The following is a 27565-nucleotide window of genomic DNA, read 5'->3' as shown; positions in this document are numbered from 1 at the left end:
ATCGTAGCTCATATTACTTCAGATTCTTCAGTTATTACAGATGGTGAAGGATCTCCTGTAGCAGTCTGTGTTACAGTGAATCTGAAGAGGCCTCTGACTGAAGACGCTGTGCTTTCACCACAGTCTGGTGCAGAAGACGGTCCGGGTCGGCCAGAACTTTCTTCATTTTATCAAGAATCTTTCTTTGCGTCGTCTCCTGGAGAGGTTCCACAGTCAGAACCAGATCAGAACCAGATCAGAACCAGAACCAGATCAGAACCAGCCTTCTTTATCACCCTGCTGAGGCTCTTCAGGTCCCTGGTTCTGGTGCCAGTCTGTCTTCGAGGGTTTTATATTCCTCTACTTCTTCTCCATGATGGAAACAGGGTTTGACCTTTGACCCCGTTCCTCCTGAAATCATCTCCTTTGTTTTGTTTCCATCCCAGATGATTTGATTGTTCCCTCTGTCCTCTGGTCTGTGTCTGACCCACCAGCAGCTGCAGAGTAATCAGAGTATTTTTGGAGATGACAGAAGTCGGACAGGTGAGGGTCCAGAGCCCAGCAGGAGTCATGAGGGTTGTCATGGCAACAGGTCTGTAGTCATCGGTGACTGATGGTGAGTTTCCTGTTGTACCGGAACCAGGCAGGATGTCTTCCACAGCAACAGAACCTTCTGTTGGGTCGGGCCACAGAGCTGCTCTGCTGGACTCTGGGCTGACTCCATCTGGTTCTGGTTCCGGTTCTGGATCTGGTTCCGGTTCTGTCTCTCCAGCTGCCTCTTCACTTCTAGATCCAGAACAGCAGAAGGATCAATGGCTGAGGTGAAGACGAAACATCTGATCTGTAAACCAGTTTAACCAGTTCAGACCAGCTTAACCAGTTCAGACCAGTTTAACCAGTTCAGACCAGTTTAACCAGTTCATCTGAGGTTTGACAGGAAGCTGTGGGTCCAACTTCTGCTTCCTAACAGTTGTCTTCAGGTCAGGTGTGTGTTTGGTTCAGGTGTGTGTTTCACCTGTGAGAACTGAGGCAGGGTGAAGGGTTTCTTTTCGACCGTCTCGGTTCTGGCGCTCCTCAGCAGGCTGGTTCTGGTCTCTGCAGCTCGACCCGGTTTAGCCTGTGATGATCCAATAAATAATCAATGAGACATCCAAGACGAGTGTCGGTCCGGTTCTAAAAGCCCGGTGACGTTTGGACCGCCACTCACCGTCAGGTTGCCGGGTCGGTTCCGGCTCAGCTGCTCCTCCAGCCAGCGGTGGCCGTAGTGGTGAGCCAGGACGTCGGCCAGCGGAGAGGACGGCCTGATCAGACATCAATAATCGATCTGAGCCATAATCTGATCGATAATGGACCGATCAGCTGGATGATCCGGTTCCTAACCTGTTGCGGATCCCGAACACGATGTCCGGTACCAGATGGGCCCGCCGTGACGTTCTGCACTGCTGCTGCTCCGCGGCCTTGACCTGAAGGTCGCCCACCTGGATTCGGTACTGCCTCAGCTCCTTGGACGTCACCAAACCGGACCGGACCGCGTCCCGGTTCAGAGCCACGAAGTCCGGACACGGAACCTTCATCACGGCCTCTTCGGCTTCGATCTGCAGCTGCCAGCTGGACAGAGCTGCAACACAGAACCAAACACGTGGAACCAAACGCCTGGAACCAAACACCTGGAACCAAACACCTGGAGAACCAAACGCCTGGAGAACCAAACACCTGGAACCAAACACCTGGAGAACCAGACGCCTGGAGAACCAAACACCTGGAACCAAACGCCTGGAACCAAACAACTGGAGAACCAAACACCTAGAGAACCAAACACCTAGAGAACCAAACGCCTGGAACCAAACGCCTGGAGAACCAAACACCTGGAGAACCAAACACCTAGAGAACCAAACACCTAGAGAACCAAACGCCTGGAACCAAACGCCTGGAGAACCAAACACCTGGAGAACCAAACGCCTGGAGAACCAAACACCTGGAGAACCAAACACCTAGAGAACCAAACACCTGGAACCAAAGGCCTGGAACCAAGTACCTGGAGAACCAAACACCTGGAGAACCAAACACCTGGAGAACCAAACACCTGGAACCAAACGCCTGGATAACCAAACGCCTGGATAACCAAACGCCTGGATAACCAAACACCTGGAGTACCAAACACCTGGAACCAAACGCCTGGAACCAAACGTCTGGAGAACCAAACACCTGGAACCAAACGCCTGGATAACCAAACGCCTGGATAACCAAACACCTGGAGTACCAAACACCTGGAACCAAACGCCTGGAACCAAACGTCTGGAGAACCAAACACCTGGAACCAAACGCCTGGAACCAAACGCCTGGAACCAAACGCCTGGAGAACCAAACGCCTGGAGAACCAAACGCCTGGAGAACCAAACACCTGGAGAACCAAACACCTGGAACCAAACGCCTGGAACCAAACACCTGGAGAACCAAACACCTGGAACCAAACACCTGGAGAACCAAAGGCCTGGAACCAAGTACCTGGAGAACCAAACACCTGGAGAACCAAACACCTGGAGAACCAAACACCTAGAGAACCAAACACCTGGAACCAAAGGCCTGGAACCAAAGGCCTGGAACCAAGTACCTGGAGAACCAAACACCTGGAGAACCAAACACCTGGAACCAAACGCCTGGAACCAAACGCCTGGAACCAAACGCCTGGAGAACCAAACACCTGGAGAACCAAACACCTGGAACCAAAGGCCTGGAACCAAACACCTGGAGAACCAAACACCTAGAGAACCAAACACCTGGAACCAAACGCCTGGAACCAAAGGCCTGGAACCAAGTACCTGGAGAACCAAACACCTGGGGAACCAAACACCTGGAACCAAAGGCCTGGAACCAAACACCTGGAGAACCAAACACCTAGAGAACCAAACACCTGGAGAACCAAACACCAGGAGAACCAAACACCTGGAAATCCAAACACCTGGAGAACCAAATGCCTGGAGAACCAAACACCTGGAGAACCAAATGCCAGGAGAACCAAACACCTGGAAAACCAAACACCTGGAACCAAAGGCATGGAGAACGAAACACCTGGAACCAAACACCTGGAACCAAAGGCCTGGAACCAAGTACCTGGAGAACCAAACACCTGGAGAACTAAACACCTGGAGAACTAAACACCTGGAACCAAGCACCTGGAGAACCAAACACCTGGAACCAAACACCTGGAACCAAACACCTGGAGAACCAAAGGCCTGGAGAACCAAACGCCTGGAACCAAACACCTGGAGAACCAAACGCCTGGAACCAAACACCTGGAGAACCAAACACCTGGAGAACCAAAGGCCTGGAGAACCAAACACCTGGAGTACCAAACACCTGGAACCAAACGCCTGGAACCAAACACCTGGAACCAAACGCCTGGAGAACCAAACACCTGGAGAACCAAACACCTGGAACCAAACGCCTGGAACCAAACACCTGGAGAACCAAACACCTGGAACCAAACACCTGGAGAACCAAAGGCCTGGAACCAAGTACCTGGAGAACCAAAGGCCTGGAACCAAGTACCTGGAGAACCAAACACCTGGAGAACCAAACACCTAGAGAACCAAACACCTGGAATCAAACGCCTGGAACCAAAGGCCTGGAACCAAGTACCTGGAGAACCAAACACCTGGAGAACCAAACACCTGGAGAACCAAACACCTGGAACCAAACGCCTGGAACCAAACACCTGGAGAACCAAACACCTGGAGAACCAAACACCTGGAACCAAACGCCTGGAACCAAACGTCTGGAGAACCAAACACCTGGAGAACCAAACGTCTGGAGAACCAAACGTCTGGAGAACCAAACGTCTGGAGAACCAAACGTCTGGAGAACCAAACACCTGGAGTACCAAGTACCTGGAGAACCAAACACCTGGAGAACCAAACACCTGGAACCAAAGGCCTGGAACCAAAGGCCTGGAACCAAGTACCTGGAGAACCAAACACCTGGAACCAAACACCTGGAGAACCAAAGGCCTGGAGAACCAAACGCCTGGAACCAAACACCTGGAGAACCAAACGCCTGGAGAACCAAACGCCTGGAGAACCAAAGGCCTGGAACCAAACACCTGGAGAACCAAACGCCTGGAGAACCAAAGGCCTGGAGAACCAAACGCCTGGAGAACCAAACGCCTGGAGAACCAAACAGCTGGAACCAAAGGCCTGGAGAACCAAACGCCTGGAGAACCAAACGCCTGGAACCAAAGGCCTGGAGAACCAAACGTCTGGAGAACCAAACGTCTGGAGAACCAAACGTCTGGAGAACCAAACACCTGGAGTACCAAGTACCTGGAGAACCAAACACCTGGAGAACCAAACACCTGGAACCAAAGGCCTGGAACCAAAGGCCTGGAACCAAGTACCTGGAGAACCAAACACCTGGAACCAAACACCTGGAGAACCAAAGGCCTGGAGAACCAAACGCCTGGAACCAAACACCTGGAGAACCAAACGCCTGGAGAACCAAACGCCTGGAGAACCAAAGGCCTGGAACCAAACACCTGGAGAACCAAACGCCTGGAGAACCAAAGGCCTGGAGAACCAAACGCCTGGAGAACCAAACGCCTGGAGAACCAAACAGCTGGAACCAAAGGCCTGGAGAACCAAACGCCTGGAGAACCAAACGCCTGGAACCAAAGGCCTGGAGAACCAAACGCCTGGAGAACCAAATGCGTGGGACCAAACACCTGGAGAACCAAACACCTGGAACCAAACACCTGGAGAACCAAACACCTGGAACCAAACACCTGGAACCAAAGGCCTGGAACCAAACTCCTGGAGAACCAAACACCTGGAGAACCAAACACCTGGAACCAAACGCCTGGAACCAAACACCTGGAGAACCAAACACCTGGAACCAAAGGCCTGGAACCAAACACCTGGAGAACCAAACGCCTGGAGAACCAAACGCCTGGAGAACCAAACACCTGGAGAACCAAACACCTGGAACCAAACGCCTGGAGAACCAAACACCTAGAGAACCAAACACCTGGAACCAAAGGCCTGGAACCAAACACCTGGAGAACCAAACACCTGGAGAACCAAACACCTGGAGAACCAAACACCTGGAACCAAACGCCTGGAGAACCAAACACCTAGAGAACCAAACACCTGGAACCAAAGGCCTGGAACCAAACACCTGGAGAACCAAATGCCTGGAGAACCAAACGCCTGGAGAACCAAACACCTGGAGAACCAAACACCTGGAGAACCAAACACCTGGAGAACCAAACGCCTGGAACCAAACGCCTGGAGAACCAAACACCTGGAACCAAACACCTGGAACCAAACACCTGGAGAACCAAAGGCCTGGAACCAAGTACCTGGAGAACCAAACACCTGGAGAACCAAACACCTGGAGAACCAAACACCTGGAACCAAACGCCTGGAACCAAAGGCCTGGAGAACCAAACACCTGGAGAACCAAACACCTGGAACCAAACGCCTGGAACCAAACGCCTGGAACCAAACACCTGGAGAACCAAACGTCTGGAGAACCAAACACCTGGAGAACCAAACACCTGGAACCAAACACCTGGAGAACCAAACACCTGGAGAACCAAACACCTGGAACCAAACACCTGGAGAACCAAACACCTGGAGAACCAAACACCTGGAGAACCAAACACCTGGAGAACCAAACACCTGGAACCAAACACCTGGAGAACCAAAGGCCTGGAGAACCAAACGCCTGGAACCAAACACCTGGAGAACCAAACGCCTGGAGAACCAAACGCCTGGAGAACCAAAGGCCTGGAACCAAACACCTGGAGAACCAAACGCCTGGAGAACCAAAGGCCTGGAGAACCAAACGCCTGGAGAACCAAACGCCTGGAGAACCAAACAGCTGGAACCAAAGGCCTGGAGAACCAAACGCCTGGAGAACCAAACGCCTGGAACCAAAGGCCTGGAGAACCAAACGCCTGGAGAACCAAATGCGTGGGACCAAACACCTGGAGAACCAAACACCTGGAACCAAACACCTGGAGAACCAAACACCTGGAACCAAACACCTGGAACCAAAGGCCTGGAACCAAACTCCTGGAGAACCAAACACCTGGAGAACCAAACACCTGGAACCAAACGCCTGGAACCAAACACCTGGAGAACCAAACGCCTGGAGAACCAAACGCCTGGAGAACCAAACACCTGGAGAACCAAACACCTGGAACCAAACGCCTGGAGAACCAAACACCTAGAGAACCAAACACCTGGAACCAAAGGCCTGGAACCAAACACCTGGAGAACCAAACACCTGGAGAACCAAACACCTGGAGAACCAAACACCTGGAACCAAACGCCTGGAGAACCAAACACCTAGAGAACCAAACACCTGGAGAACCAAACACCTGGAGAACCAAACACCTGGAGAACCAAACGCCTGGAACCAAAGGCCTGGAACCAAACACCTGGAGAACCAAATGCCTGGAGAACCAAACGCCTGGAGAACCAAACACCTGGAGAACCAAACACCTGGAGAACCAAACGCCTGGAACCAAACACCTGGAGAACCAAACACCTGGAACCAAACACCTGGAACCAAACACCTGGAGAACCAAAGGCCTGGAACCAAGTACCTGGAGAACCAAACACCTGGAGAACCAAACACCTGGAGAACCAAACACCTGGAACCAAACGCCTGGAACCAAAGGCCTGGAGAACCAAACACCTGGAGAACCAAACGCCTGGAGAACCAAACACCTGGAACCAAACACCTGGAGAACCAAACACCTGGAGAACCAAACGTCTGGAGAACCAAACACCTGGAGAACCAAACACCTGGAACCAAACACCTGGAGAACCAAACACCTGGAGAACCAAACACCTGGAGAACCAAGGGACTTTCAGGTGTCGTTTAGGAATAGTTTGCTTGCAGTTTCCAGACTCTATCTTCCTCAATCATTTCTACCTGAGCAGCCAATCAGAGAAGAGCTGCCCTGCTGCCTTGACACTCCCACCTTCCTGACACCCTTCAGACTGGTTCTGACCCAGCTGAGTGTTTCACCAGAACCGGACCATCCACTGGGTTCAGAACACCTAAATCATTCTGAACGCTGAAAAACCAGACAGGATGTTTACCAGCCAGCAAACCTCAGACACGGGGAGGGACGGTGTGTGTGTGTGTGTGTGGGGGTGTGTGGGGGTGTGTGGGGTTGGGGGTGGGGGGGTGTGCTCAGCTGACAGACTCAGTTTGTCTCATTGAAACCTGCCTTCAGGCAACGATCACGTCTGTCAGTCAGAGACTCGCTTCACGTGTGTGTCGCTCAGTGGAGGAGCAGTGAGGCTGCTCTGATCTGTCAATCACACACCGAACACACACACCGAACACACACACTGAACACACACTGAACACACACTGAACACACACTGAACACACACTGAACACACACACCGAACACACACACTGAACACACACTGAACACACACCGAACACACACTGAACACACACTGAACACACACTGAACACACACCGAACACACACTGAACACACACTGAACACACACTGAACACACACTGAACACACACTGAACACACACTGAACACACACCGAACACACACTGAACACACACTGAACACACACCGAACACACACCGAACACACACTGAACACACACTGAACACACACACCGAACACACACACTGAACACACACTGAACACACACCGAACACACACTGAACACACACTGAACACACACTGAACACACACACCGAACACACACACCGAACACACACTGAACACACACTGAACACACACTGAACACACACCGAACACACACACTGAACACACACACCGAACACACACTGAACACACACACTGAACACACACACTGGACACACACCGAACACACACTGAACACACACACTGAACACACACACTGAACACACACTGAACACACACTGAACACACACTGAACACACACCGAACACACACACCGAACACACACACCGAACACACACTGAACACACACTGAACACACACCGAACACACACACTGAACACACACACTGAACACACACCGAACACACACTGAACACACACCGAACACACACACTGAACACACACACTGAACACACACACCGAACACACACTGAACACACACACTGAACACACACCGAACACACACACTGAACACACACCGAACACACACACCGAACACACACTGAACACACACACTGAACACACACCGAGCACACACACCGAACACACACCGAGCACACACACCGAACACACACTGAACACACACACTGAACACACACACTGAACACACACCGAACACACACTGAACACACACACCGAACACACACTGAACACACACACCGAACACACACACTGAACACACACACCGAACACACACTGAGCACACACACCGAACACACACACTGAACACACACCGAGCACACACACTGAACACACACTGAACACACACACCGAACACACACCGAGCACACACACCGAACACACACTGAACACACACACTGAACACACACCGAACACACACACTGAACACACACCGAACACACACACTGAACACACACCGAACACACACACTGAACACACACACTGAACACACACACTGAACACACACACCGAACACACACTGAACACACACACCGAACACACACCGAGCACACACACCGAACACACACTGAACACACACACTGAACACACACCGAACACACACACTGAACACACACACTGAACACACACACTGAACACACACACCGAACACACACTGAACACACACTGAACACACACTGAACACACACTGAACACACACCGAACACACACTGAACACACACACCGAACACACACTGAACACACACACCGAACACACACTGAACACACACACCGAACACACACTGAACACACACACTGAACACACACACCGAACACACACACTGAACACACACACCGAACACACACACTGAACACACACTGAACACACACCGAACACACACACTGAACACACACTGAACACACACTGAACACACACCGAACACACACACTGAACACACACTGAACACACACTGAACACACACCGAACACACACCGAACAAACACTGAACACACACTGAACACACACACTGAACACACACTGAACACACACTGAACACACACTGAACACACACTGAACACACACACTGAACACACACACTGAGCACACACACTAAACACACACACTGAACACACACACTGAACACACACACTAAACACACACACTAAACACACACACTAAACACACACACTGAACACACACTGAACACACACACCGAACACACACCGAACACACACCGAACACACACACCGAACACACACTGAACACACACACTGAACACACACCGAACACACACCGAACACACACACTGAACACACACACTGAACACACACACTGAACACACACACCGAGCACACACACCGAACACACACCGAGCACACACACCGAACACACACCGAACACACACCGAACACACACCGAACACACACCGAACACACACACTGAACACACACACTGAACACACACACTGAACACACACACCGAGCACACACACCGAACACACACCGAGCACACACACTGAACACACACCGAACACACACCGAACACACACACTGAACACACACACTGAACACACACACCGAGCACACACACCGAACACACACCGAGCACACACACCGAACACACACTGAACACACACACCGAACACACACACCGAACACACACTGAACACACACCGAACACACACTGAACACACACCGAGCACACACACCGAACACACACTGAACACACACCGAACACACACACCGAACACACACCGAACACACACCGAGCACACACACCGAACACACACCGAGCACACACACCGAACACACACTGAACACACACACCGAACACACACTGAACACACACACCGAACACACACACCGAACACACACACCGAACACACACACCGAACACACACTGAGCACACACACCGAACACACACACTGAACACACACCGAGCACACACACTGAACACACACTGAACACACACACCGAACACACACCGAGCACACACTGAACACACACACCGAACACACACCGAGCACACACACCGAACACACACTGAACACACACACCGAACACACACCGAGCACACACACCGAACACACACCGAGCACACACACCGAACACACACTGAACACACACACTGAACACACACCGAACACACACACTGAACACACACCGAACACACACACTGAACACACACACTGAACACACACTGAACACACACCGAACACACACCGAACACACACCGAACACACACACCGAACACACACACCGAACACACACTGAACACACACTGAACACACACACTGAACACACACTGAACACACACCGAACACACACCGAACACACACACCGAACACACACACCGAACACACACTGAACACACACTGAACACACACACTGAACACACACTGAACACACACACTGAACACACACTGAACACACACTGAACACACACACCGAACACACACACTGAACACACACACTGAACACACACCGAACACACACACCGAACACACACACCGAACACACACTGAACACACATTGAACACACACACTGAACACACACCGAACACACACACTGAACACACACACTGAACACACACACTGAACACACACACCGAACACACACTGAACACACACTGAACACACACACTGAACACACACCGAACACACACACTGAACACACACACTGAACACACACCGAACACACACCGAACACACACACTGAACACACACTGAACACACACTGAACACACACACTGAACACACACACTGAACACACACCGAACACACACACTGAACACACACACCGAACACACACTGAACACACACACTGAACACACACACTGAACACACACTGAACACACACACTGAACACACACACTGAACACACACTGAACACACACTGAACACACACTGAACACACACACCGAACACACACACTGAACACACACACTGAACACACACTGAACACACACTGAACACACACTGAACACACACACCGAACACACACACCGAACACACACCGAACACACACTGAACACACACTGAACACACACCGAACACACACTGAACACACACACTGAACACACACTGAACCCACACCGAATACACACTGAACACACACACTGAACACACACTGAACACACACTGAACACACACTGAACACACACACTGAACACACACACCGAACACACACACCGAACACACACACCGAACACACACACCGAACACACACACTGAACACACACTGAACACACACCGAACACACACCGAACACACACCGAACACACACACTGAACACACACACTGAACACACACCGAACACACACCGAACACACACTGAACACACACCGAACACACACCGAACACACACTGAACACACACACTGAACACACACTGAACACACACACCGAACACACACTGAACACACACACCGAGCACACACACCGAACACACACCGAACACACACACCGAACACACACTGAACACACACACCGAACACACACCGAGCACACACACCGAACACACACTGAACACACACACCGAACACACACTGAACACACACACCGAACACACACTGAACACACACACTGAACACACACACTGAACACACACCGAACACACACCGAACACACACACTGAACACACACACTGAACACACACACTGAACACACACACCGAGCACACACACCGAACACACACCGAGCACACACACCGAACACACACCGAGCACACACACCGAACACACACCGAGCACACACACCGAACACACACTGAACACACACACTGAACACACACACTGAACACACACCGAACACACACTGAACACACACACCGAACACACACTGAACACACACACCGAACACACACACTGAACACACACACCGAACACACACTGAACACACACACCGAACACACACACCGAACACACACACTGAACACACACCGAGCACACACACTGAACACACACTGAACACACACACCGAACACACACCGAGCACACACACCGAACACACACTGAACACACACACCGAACACACACCGAGCACACACACCGAACACACACTGAACACACACACTGAACACACACCGAACACACACACTGAACACACACCGAACACACACACTGAACACACACCGAACACACACACTGAACACACACACTGAACACACACTGAACACACACCGAACACACACCGAGCACACACACCGAACACACACCGAACACACACACCGAACACACACTGAACACACACTGAACACACACACTGAACACACACCGAACACACACCGAACACACACACCGAACACACACACCGAACACACACTGAACACACACTGAACACACACACTGAACACACACTGAACACACACTGAACACACACCGAACACACACACTGAACACACACCGAACACACACCGAACACACACACTGAACACACACACTGAACACACACACCGAACACACACTGAACACACACACTGAACACACACACTGAACACACACTGAACACACACACTGAACACACACTGAACACACACACCGAACACACACACCGAACACACACCGAACACACACTGAACACACACTGAACACACACCGAACACACACACCGAACACACACTGAACACACACACTGAACACACACTGAACCCACACCGAACACACACACTGAACACACACTGAACACACACTGAACACACACCGAACACACACCGAACACACACACTGAACACACACACTGAACACACACCGAACACACACCGAACACACACTGAACACACACACTGAACACACACACTGAACACACACACCGAACACACACCGAATACACACTGAGCACACACACTAAACACACACACTAAACACACACACTGAACACACACCGAGCACACACACTGAACACACACCGAACACACACACCGAACACACACCGAGCACACACACCGAACACACACCGAACACACACACCGAACACACACTGAACACACACACTGAACACACACCGAACACACACCGAACACACACACTGAACACACACACTGAACACACACACTGAACACACACACCGAGCACACACACCGAGCACACACCGAGCACACACACCGAACACACACCGAGCACACACACCGAACACACACCGAGCACACACACCGAACACACACTGAACACACACACCGAACACACACTGAACACACACTGAACACACACACCGAACACACACACCGAACACACACTCCGAACACACACTGAACACACACACTGAACACACACCGAACACACACACTGAACACACACACTGAACACACACACTGAACACACACACCGAGCACACACACCGAACAAACACCGAGCACACACACCGAACACACACCGAGCACACACACCGAACACACACCGAGCACACACACCGAACACACACTGAACACACACACTGAACACACACACTGAACACACACCGAACACACACTGAACACACACACCGAACACACACTGAACACACACACCGAACACACACACTGAACACACACACCGAACACACACTGAGCACACACACCGAACACACACACTGAACACACACCGAGCACACACACTGAACACACACTGAACACACACACCGAACACACACCGAGCACACACACCGAACACACACTGAACACACACACCGAACACACACCGAGCACACACTGAACACACACACCGAACACACACCGAGCACACACACCGAACACACACTGAACACACACACTGAACACACACCGAACACACACACTGAACACACACCGAACACACACACTGAACACACACACTGAACACACACTGAACACACACCGAACACACACCGAGCACACACACCGAACACACACCGAACACACACACCGAACACACACTGAACACACACTGAACACACACACTGAACACACACCGAACACACACCGAACACACACACCGAACACACACACCGAACACACACTGAACACACACTGAACACACACACTGAACACACACTGAACACACACTGAACACACACCGAACACACACCGAACACACACACTGAACACACACACTGAACACACACACCGAACACACACACTGAACACACACACTGAACACACACTGAACACACACACTGAACACACACACTGAACACACACTGAACACACACTGAACACACACTGAACACACACACCGAACACACACACTGAACACACACTGAACACACACTGAACACACACTGAACACACACTGAACACACACTGAACACACACACCGAACACACACACTGAACACACACACTGAACACACACTGAACACACACTGAACACACACACCGAACACACACTGAACACACACACTGAACACACACACTGAACACACACACTGAACACACACACTGAACACACACCGAACACACACTGAACCCACACCGAACACACACACTGAACACACACTGAACACACACTGAACACACACTGAACACACACTGAACACACACACCGAACACACACACTGAACACACACACCGAACACACACACTGAACACACACACTGAACACACACTGAACACACACACTGAACACACACTGAACACACACCGAACACACACACCGAACACACACTGAACACAGACACTGAACACACACACTGAACACACACCGAACACACACCGAACACACACTGAACCCACACCGAACACACACACTGAACACACACTGAACACACACACTGAACACACACTGAACACACACTGAACACACACCGAACACACACTGAACACACACACTGAACACACACACCGAACACACACACCGAACACACACACTGAACACACACACCGAACACACACACTGAACACACACTGAACACACACCGAACACACACACTGAACACACACTGAACACACACCGAACACACACCGAACACACACTGAACACACACACTGAACACACACCGAACACACACTGAACACACACTGAACACACACTGAACACACACACTGAACACACACACTAAACACACACACTGAACACACACCGAGCACACACACTGAACACACACTGAACACACACACCGAACACACACCGAACACACACTGAGCACACACCGAGCACACACACTGAACACACACCGAGCACACACACTGAACACACACCGAGCACACACACTGAACACACACCGAGCACACACACCGAACACACACCGAACACACACACCGAACACACACACCGAACACACACTGAACACACACCGAACACACACCGAACACACACCGAACACACACACTGAACACACACACTGAACACACACACCGAGCACACACACCGAGCACACACACCGAACACACACCGAGCACACACACCGAACACACACCGAGCACACACACCGAACACACACCGAGCACACACACCGAACACACACTGAACACACACACCGAACACACACCGAGCACACACACCGAACACACACCGAGCACACACACCGAACACACACCGAGCACACACACCGAACACACACTGAACACACACACTGAACACACACACTGAACACACACCGAACACACACACTGAACACACACACCGAACACACACTGAACACACACCGAACACACACCGAACACACACCGAACACACACCGAACACACACCGAGCACACACACCGAACACACACCGAGCACACACACCGAACACACACACTGAACACACACTGAACACACACACTGAACACACACTGAACACACACACTGAACACACACTGAACACACACACCGAACACACACACTGAACACACACTGAACACACACCGAACACACACACCGAACACACACCGAACACACACTGAACACACACACTGAACACACACACCGAACACACACACCGAACACACACCGAACACACACCGAACACACACCGAACACACACGAGACACACACTGAACACACACTGAACACACACCGAGCACACACACTGAACACACACCGAACACACACACTGAACACACACTGAACACACACCGAACACACACCGAGCACACACACTGAACACACACTGAACACACACCGAACACACACCGAACACACACCGAGCACACACCGAACACACACTGAACACACACTGAACACACACTGAACACACACTGAACACACACTGAACACACACACTGAACACACACACTGAACACACACCGAGCACACACCGAACACACACACCGAACACACACTGAACACACACTGAACACACACTGAACACACACTGAACACACACTGAACACACACCGAACACACACACTGAACACACACACTGAACACACACCGAACACACACCGAACACACACTGAACACACACACTGACCACACACCGAACACACACTGAACACACACTGAACACACACCGAACACACACACTGAACACACACACTGAACACACACACCGAACACACACTGAACACACACACCGAACACACACTGAACACACACTGAACACACACACCGAACACACACTGAACACACACACCGAACACACACCGAGCACACACACCGAACACACACTGAACACACACACCGAACACACACCGAGCACACACACCGAACACACACTGAACACACACACCGAACACACACTGAACACACACCGAACACACACCGAACACACACACTGAACACACACACTGAACACACACACTGAACACACACACCGAGCACACACACCGAACACACACACTGAACACACACTGAACACACACACCGAACACACACACTGAACACACACCGAGCACACACACTGAACACACACTGAACACACACACCGAACACACACTGAACACACACACCGAACACACACTGAACACACACACTGAACACACACCGAACACACACTGAACACACACACTGAACACACACTGAACACACACACCGAGCACACACTGAACACACACACCGAACACACACTGAACACACACACTGAACACACACCGAACACACACCGAACACACACACTGAACACACACCGAACACACACCGAACACACACACTGAACACACACACTGAACACACACACCGAGCACACACACCGAACACACACCGAACACACACACTGAACACACACACTGAACACACACACTGAACACACACACCGAACACACACACCGAACACACACACCGAACACACACTGAACACACACTGAACACACACACCGAACACACACCGAGCACACACACCGAACACACACTGAACACACACACCGAACACACACCGAGCACACACACCGAACACACACACCGAACACACACCGAGCACACACACCGAACACACACTGAACACACACCGAACACACACACTGAACACACACCGAACACACACACTGAACACACACCGAACACACACACTGAACACACCGAGCACACACACTGAACACACACTGAACACACACCGAACACACACCGAGCACACACACCGAACACACACCGAACACACACACCGAACACACACTGAACACACACACTGAACACACACCGAACACACACACTGAACACACACACTGAACACACACCGAACACACACACTGAACACACCGAGCACACACACTGAACACACACTGAACACACACACTGAACACACACCGAACACACACCGAACACACACACCGAACACACACACCGAACACACACACTGAACACACACTGAACACACACACTGAACACACACTGAACACACACCGAACACACACCGAACACACACACCGAACACACACACCGAACACACACTGAACACACACTGAACACACACACTGAACACACACTGAACACACACACTGAACACACACTGAACACACACTGAACACACACACCGAACACACACACTGAACACACACACTGAACACACACCGAACACACACACCGAACACACACACCGAACACACACTGAACACACACTGAACACACACACTGAACACACACCGAACACACACACTGAACACACACACTGAACACACACACTGAACACACACACCGAACACACACTGAACACACACTGAACACACACACTGAACACACACCGAACACACACACTGAACACACACACTGAACACACACCGAACACACACCGAACACACACACTGAACACACACTGAACACACACTGAACACACACACTGAACACACACACTGAACACACACCGAACACACACACTGAACACACACACCGAACACACACTGAACACACACACTGAACACACACACTGAACACACACTGAACACACACACTGAACACACACACTGAACACACACTGAACACACACTGAACACACACTGAACACACACACTGAACACACACTGAACACACACTGAACACACACTGAACACACACACCGAACACACACACCGAACACACACCGAACACACACTGAACACACACTGAACACACACCGAACACACACACCGAACACACACTGAACACACACACTGAACACACACTGAACCCACACCGAACACACACTGAACACACACACTGAACACACACTGAACACACACTGAACACACACTGAACACACACACTGAACACACACACCGAACACACACACCGAACACACACACCGAACACACACACCGAACACACACACTGAACACACACTGAACACACACCGAACACACACACTGAACACACACTGAACACACACTGAACACACACCGAACACACACCGAACACACACACTGAACACACACACTGAACACACACCGAACACACACCGAACACACACTGAACACACACCGAACACACACCGAACACACACTGAACACACACACTGAACACACACTGAACACACACACCGAACACACACCGAGCACACACACCGAACACACACCGAACACACACACCGAACACACACTGAACACACACACCGAACACACACCGAGCACACACACCGAACACACACTGAACACACACACCGAACACACACTGAACACACACACCGAACACACACTGAACACACACACCGAACACACACACCGAACACACACACCGAACACACACTGAACACACACACTGAACACACACCGAACACACACCGAACACACACACTGAACACACACACTGAACACACACACTGAACACACACACCGAGCACACACACCGAACACACACCGAGCACACACACCGAACACACACCGAGCACACACACCGAACACACACCGAGCACACACACCGAACACACACTGAACACACACACTGAACACACACACTGAACACACACCGAACACACACTGAACACACACACCGAACACACACTGAACACACACACCGAACACACACACTGAACACACACACCGAACACACACTGAACACACACACCGAACACACACACCGAACACACACACTGAACACACACCGAGCACACACACTGAACACACACTGAACACACACACCGAACACACACCGAGCACACACACCGAACACACACTGAACACACACACCGAACACACACCGAGCACACACACCGAACACACACTGAACACACACACTGAACACACACCGAACACACACACTGAACACACACCGAACACACACACTGAACACACACCGAACACACACACTGAACACACACACTGAACACACACTGAACACACACCGAACACACACCGAGCACACACACCGAACACACACCGAACACACACACCGAACACACACTGAACACACACTGAACACACACACTGAACACACACCGAACACACACCGAACACACACACCGAACACACACACCGAACACACACTGAACACACACTGAACACACACACTGAACACACACTGAACACACACTGAACACACACCGAACACACACACTGAACACACACCGAACACACACCGAACACACACACTGAACACACACACTGAACACACACACCGAACACACACTGAACACACACACTGAACACACACACTGAACACACACTGAACACACACACTGAACACACACTGAACACACACACCGAACACACACACCGAACACACACCGAACACACACTGAACACACACTGAACACACACCGAACACACACACCGAACACACACTGAACACACACACTGAACACACACTGAACCCACACCGAACACACACACTGAACACACACTGAACACACACTGAACACACACCGAACACACACCGAACACACACACTGAACACACACACTGAACACACACCGAACACACACCGAACACACACTGAACACACACACTGAACACACACACTGAACACACACACCGAACACACACCGAATACACACTGAGCACACACACTAAACACACACACTAAACACACACACTGAACACACACCGAGCACACACACTGAACACACACCGAACACACACACCGAACACACACCGAGCACACACACCGAACACACACCGAACACACACACCGAACACACACTGAACACACACACTGAACACACACCGAACACACACCGAACACACACACTGAACACACACACTGAACACACACACTGAACACACACACCGAGCACACACACCGAGCACACACCGAGCACACACACCGAACACACACCGAGCACACACACCGAACACACACTGAACACACACACCGAACACACACTGAACACACACTGAACACACACACCGAACACACACACCGAACACACACTCCGAACACACACTGAACACACACACTGAACACACACCGAACACACACACTGAACACACACACTGAACACACACACTGAACACACACACCGAGCACACACACCGAACAAACACCGAGCACACACACCGAACACACACCGAGCACACACACCGAACACACACCGAGCACACACACCGAACACACACTGAACACACACACTGAACACACACACTGAACACACACCGAACACACACTGAACACACACACCGAACACACACTGAACACACACACCGAACACACACACCGAACACACACACTGAACACACACCGAGCACACACACTGAACACACACTGAACACACACACCGAACACACACCGAGCACACACACCGAACACACACTGAACACACACACCGAACACACACCGAGCACACACTGAACACACACACCGAACACACACCGAGCACACACACCGAACACACACCGAACACACACTGAACACACACACCGAACACACACCGAGCACACACACCGAACACACACTGAACACACACACTGAACACACACCGAACACACACACTGAACACACACCGAACACACACACTGAACACACACACTGAACACACACTGAACACACACCGAACACACACCGAGCACACACACCGAACACACACCGAACACACACACCGAACACACACTGAACACACACTGAACACACACACTGAACACACACCGAACACACACCGAACACACACACCGAACACACACACCGAACACACACTGAACACACACTGAACACACACACTGAACACACACCGAACACACACCGAACACACACACTGAACACACACACTGAACACACACACCGAACACACACTGAACACACACACTGAACACACACACTGAACACACACTGAACACACACACTGAACACACACACTGAACACACACTGAACACACACTGAACACACACTGAACACACACACCGAACACACACACTGAACACACACTGAACACACACTGAACACACACTGAACACACACTGAACACACACTGAACACACACACCGAACACACACACTGAACACACACACTGAACACACACTGAACACACACTGAACACACACACCGAACACACACTGAACACACACACTGAACACACACACTGAACACACACACTGAACACACACCGAACACACACTGAACCCACACCGAACACACACACTGAACACACACTGAACACACACTGAACACACACACCGAACACACACACTGAACACACACACCGAACACACACACTGAACACACACACTGAACACACACTGAACACACACACTGAACACACACTGAACACACACCGAACACACACACCGAACACACACTGAACACAGACACTGAACACACACACTGAACACACACCGAACACACACCGAACACACACTGAACCCACACCGAACACACACACTGAACACACACTGAACACACACACTGAACACACACTGAACACACACTGAACACACACCGAACACACACTGAACACACACACTGAACACACACACCGAACACACACACCGAACACACACACTGAACACACACACCGAACACACACACTGAACACACACTGAACACACACCGAACACACACACTGAACACACACTGAACACACACCGAACACACACCGAACACACACTGAACACACACACTGAACACACACCGAACACACACTGAACACACACTGAACACACACTGAACACACACACTGAACACACACACTAAACACACACACTGAACACACACCGAGCACACACACTGAACACACACTGAACACACACACCGAACACACACCGAACACACACTGAGCACACACCGAGCACACACACTGAACACACACCGAGCACACACACTGAACACACACCGAACACACACCGAACACACACACCGAACACACACACCGAACACACACTGAACACACACCGAACACACACCGAACACACACCGAACACACACACTGAACACACACACTGAACACACACACTGAACACACACACCGAGCACACACACCGAACACACACCGAGCACACACACCGAACACACACCGAGCACACACACCGAACACACACCGAGCACACACACCGAACACACACTGAACACACACACCGAACACACACACTGAACACACACACCGAACACACACCGAGCACACACACCGAACACACACCGAGCACACACACCGAACACACACCGAGCACACACACCGAACACACACTGAACACACACACTGAACACACACACTGAACACACACCGAACACACACACTGAACACACACACCGAACACACACTGAACACACACCGAACACACACCGAACACACACCGAACACACACCGAACACACACCGAGCACACACACCGAACACACACCGAGCACACACACCGAACACACACACTGAACACACACTGAACACACACACTGAACACACACTGAACACACACACTGAACACACACTGAACACACACACCGAACACACACACTGAACACACACTGAACACACACCGAACACACACACCGAACACACACCGAACACACACTGAACACACACACTGAACACACACACCGAACACACACACCGAACACACACACCGAACACACACCGAACACACACCGAACACACACTGAGCACACACACTAAACACACACACTGAACACACACCGAGCACACACACTGAACACACACCGAACACACACACTGAACACACACTGAACACACACCGAACACACACCGAGCACACACACTGAACACACACTGAACACACACCGAACACACACCGAACACACACCGAACACACACCGAACACACACACTGAACACACACCGAGCACACACACTGAACACACACACCGAACACACACCGAGCACACACCGAACACACACTGAACACACACTGAACACACACTGAACACACACTGAACACACACTGAACACACACACTGAACACACACACTGAACACACACCGAGCACACACCGAACACACACACCGAACACACACTGAACACACACTGAACACACACTGAACACACACTGAACACACACTGAACACACACCGAACACACACACTGAACACACACACTGAACACACACCGAACACACACCGAACACACACTGAACACACACACTGACCACACACCGAACACACACTGAACACACACTGAACACACACCGAACACACACACTGAACACACACACTGAACACACACACCGAACACACACTGAACACACACACCGAACACACACTGAACACACACTGAACACACACACCGAACACACACTGAACACACACACCGAACACACACCGAGCACACACACCGAACACACACTGAACACACACACCGAACACACACCGAGCACACACACCGAACACACACTGAACACACACACCGAACACACACTGAACACACACCGAACACACACCGAACACACACACTGAACACACACACTGAACACACACACTGAACACACACACCGAGCACACACACCGAACACACACACTGAACACACACTGAACACACACACCGAACACACACACTGAACACACACCGAGCACACACACTGAACACACACTGAACACACACACCGAACACACACTGAACACACACACCGAACACACACTGAACACACACACTGAACACACACCGAACACACACTGAACACACACACTGAACACACACTGAACACACACACCGAGCACACACTGAACACACACACCGAACACACACTGAACACACACACTGAACACACACCGAACACACACCGAACACACACACTGAACACACACCGAACACACACCGAACACACACACTGAACACACACACTGAACACACACACCGAGCACACACACCGAACACACACCGAACACACACACTGAACACACACACTGAACACACACACTGAACACACACACCGAACACACACACCGAACACACACACCGAACACACACTGAGCACACACACTAAACACACACACTGAACACACACACTGAACACACACCGAACACACACTGAACACACACTGAACACACACACCGAACACACACCGAGCACACACACCGAACACACACTGAACACACACACCGAACACACACCGAGCACACACACCGAACACACACACCGAACACACACCGAGCACACACACCGAACACACACTGAACACACACCGAACACACACACTGAACACACACCGAACACACACACTGAACACACACCGAACACACACACTGAACACACCGAGCACACACACTGAACACACACTGAACACACACCGAACACACACCGAGCACACACACCGAACACACACCGAACACACACACCGAACACACACTGAACACACACACTGAACACACACCGAACACACACACTGAACACACACACTGAACACACACCGAACACACACACTGAACACACCGAGCACACACACTGAACACACACTGAACACACACACTGAACACACACCGAACACACACACTGAACACACACACCGAACACACACACTGAACACACACACCGAACACACACTGAACACACACACTGAACACACACACCGAACACACACTGAGCACACACACTGAACACACACACCGAACACACACTGAGCACACACACTGAACACACACTGAACACACACCGAACACACACACTGAACACACACCGAACACACACACTGAACACACACCGAACACACACACCGAACACACACACCGAACACACACACCGAACACACACTCAGGTCTTTCTGTCCTTAAAGGACAATCAGCCGCATTTTAAAGCCGGTTCTGGTCCGAACCCTGGAACCAGTTCTGGTGAACTCCTTGGAGTGGGCTGGACATGAGCAGCAGTTCAGAACCAGAACCGAGCCTGGGTTCAGAGATCCAGCAGATTTCTGGACCAACCAGGACCTGGTTCTGGCCCGGTTCCGGTCCGGTCCAGTGGCTCCAGGTCCGGTCAGGTGTTAGCAGGGGGCGGGGCTTACCTTCAGCCACACTTCCGTCTTTCATCATGGTGCTGGCTCCATAGGTGAAATCTGGACCCGGGATGGTGAGGCCCCTGGACCGGGCCCTCCCCAGCGGAGCCTGCACACAGAACGCAGCGCTCCTTACCATGGTTGAACTTTGACCTTTTCATCTCATAGAGTGAGAGGTTCTGCTCAGCCAGCCGGTTCTGGGGTCTAGATAAAAAAACGGGTCCAGCCGTCAGTCAGACAGCGGGCTGAGGCGAACTGGACCCGGTTAGAACAGAACCATTCTCTGGTTTCATCCTGTAGAAGGAACAGCTGGCACAGAGCGACCCCATCAGTCTGCCCGGCGGCGCCGCTGCCTTCTCGTGTCTTTGCCTTCTCAAACCTCCAGTCGGTCATGGCCGCTCACAGAGACAGGTTCTGGTTCTGGGAGTTCTCTCAGGACATGCAGGACATGAAACCCAGCGGGTCGACCCATCAGGCAGAACCAGTCAGATGTTTTAGCAGCTGGACTGAGACCACCAGTCCGGTTCTGATGATATCTTGGTCAGTACTGCAGTATCAGAACTGGATTCAACTGGAGATGTTCTGACCCGGTTGGGCGACCTGTTTTTTCCTGGTTCCTTTGGTTCAGGTCCAACATTGAAGACCTGATAAGGCCCGCCCACTGACAGGTGGGAATCCCTCAGGTGGTCACAGGGGCGCCGTATAGGCAGGGAAAGGGTTAACCCTATGACAATTCTAAGGGCCCTGGACGACAGGGGGCCCTCCACATAAAAACTTGTTTTACAGAAATGAAATAAAAAGTGGGGCCCTGTGAATTACTGTTATTGTGTTTTTTAAAATTGTTTTTAGCAGTAAAAATTAAATGTTATCCCTCCCAGACCAAAACGCACACATCTATATTTACACTGAACTCCCCCTGGATCTACGTTAAATGGTTCGTTCCTGTTCAGCAGCTCAGTACAAGACAAGAAACATGGCGGTTACTACGCTGCCTAGAAAAAAAATAGTCATGTTTAAAAAACTAGAGAGATAAGAGAGAAAAAGACAAGAGTGTTAATTTATAACCCAGTTTTTCTCCGAGAGGTGAATAGACTGTGTGAGATTATCAACCATTTAGCATAGTTAGCTTAGCTACAGACTACTGTTTGCCTCCATAGCATTTAGTGAATTAAGGGGAAGAATTACCAACATATTCATATATTGAACATGTCCCTGTACCTTTTACCACTTAGCAACAGATGAGTCAGTCAGCAGCAGCTCTAACCACATACCAGCATAAATCCTTTTCCTCCCCGTCCCAGTGAAAAAACTGAGCAACACTGTGTTCAATAAGCTAGTTAGCATCATTCCAGGGAATCCATAGGGATTTCTCTGTGTCTTTGCTTTTTTTACAGTTACATAATAAAAACAACGTATTTGCTGCTGACAGAAATTCAAACAATCTTTATAAAATTATAATAAAAAAACAGCCTCGTGTCTGGTTTGCAGCCAGTCCACACAGTTTTACCTTGGCTTGCATTTAAATTACAGATATCTGTTGCCACGTCCCTCCTGACCTGTTCTCTCCTGAATGAAATTAAAGCTGCAGTGTGTAACTTTTATAAAAAAATATGATTTTTTTCATATTTGTTAAAACTGTCATTATGTTGTGACAGTTTGGTACGAGAGATAATCTGTGAAAAATCTATTTCCTCTGCCTTCTCCCAGTGCTGGAAACAACCAGTCACAGGCAGGAAGCTCATGAGACACCACATGAGATTGTGCTGTCAATCACAATCTCATGTGGTGCTGCTCATCCTTCCTCCCCCTCGATTTATGCTGTGCTGCAGCTAGCATAGCACAGAGCTGTGCAGATTCAAACTGT

At 50.7% G+C, this 27565-nt stretch overlaps 1 protein-coding gene across 2 annotated transcripts in view; it reads right to left on the bottom strand.

Moving 5' to 3' along the window:
- The window catches only part of cfap77 (cilia and flagella associated protein 77), a 30175-nt gene that overhangs the window by 443 nt on the left and 2167 nt on the right, over positions 1-27565 (bottom strand). For both annotated transcript variants that reach the window (XM_088008538.1, XM_088008537.1), the window contains exons 3-6: positions 25711-25810; positions 1360-1597; positions 1187-1280; positions 995-1096 (exon numbers count right to left, since the gene is read on the bottom strand). In XM_088008538.1, the coding sequence (XP_087864664.1) occupies positions 995-1096; positions 1187-1280; positions 1360-1597; positions 25711-25810 (534 nt within the window). The remainder of the gene's footprint in view (positions 1-994; positions 1097-1186; positions 1281-1359; positions 1598-25710; positions 25811-27565) is intronic.

Source organism: Poecilia mexicana, unplaced genomic scaffold (genome assembly GCF_051168715.1).
Source record: "Poecilia mexicana isolate PSO_F unplaced genomic scaffold, ASM5116871v1 scaffold_9, whole genome shotgun sequence".
Lineage (NCBI taxonomy): Eukaryota > Metazoa > Chordata > Actinopteri > Cyprinodontiformes > Poeciliidae > Poecilia > Poecilia mexicana.
This window is presented reverse-complemented; position numbering and strand designations above follow the sequence as displayed.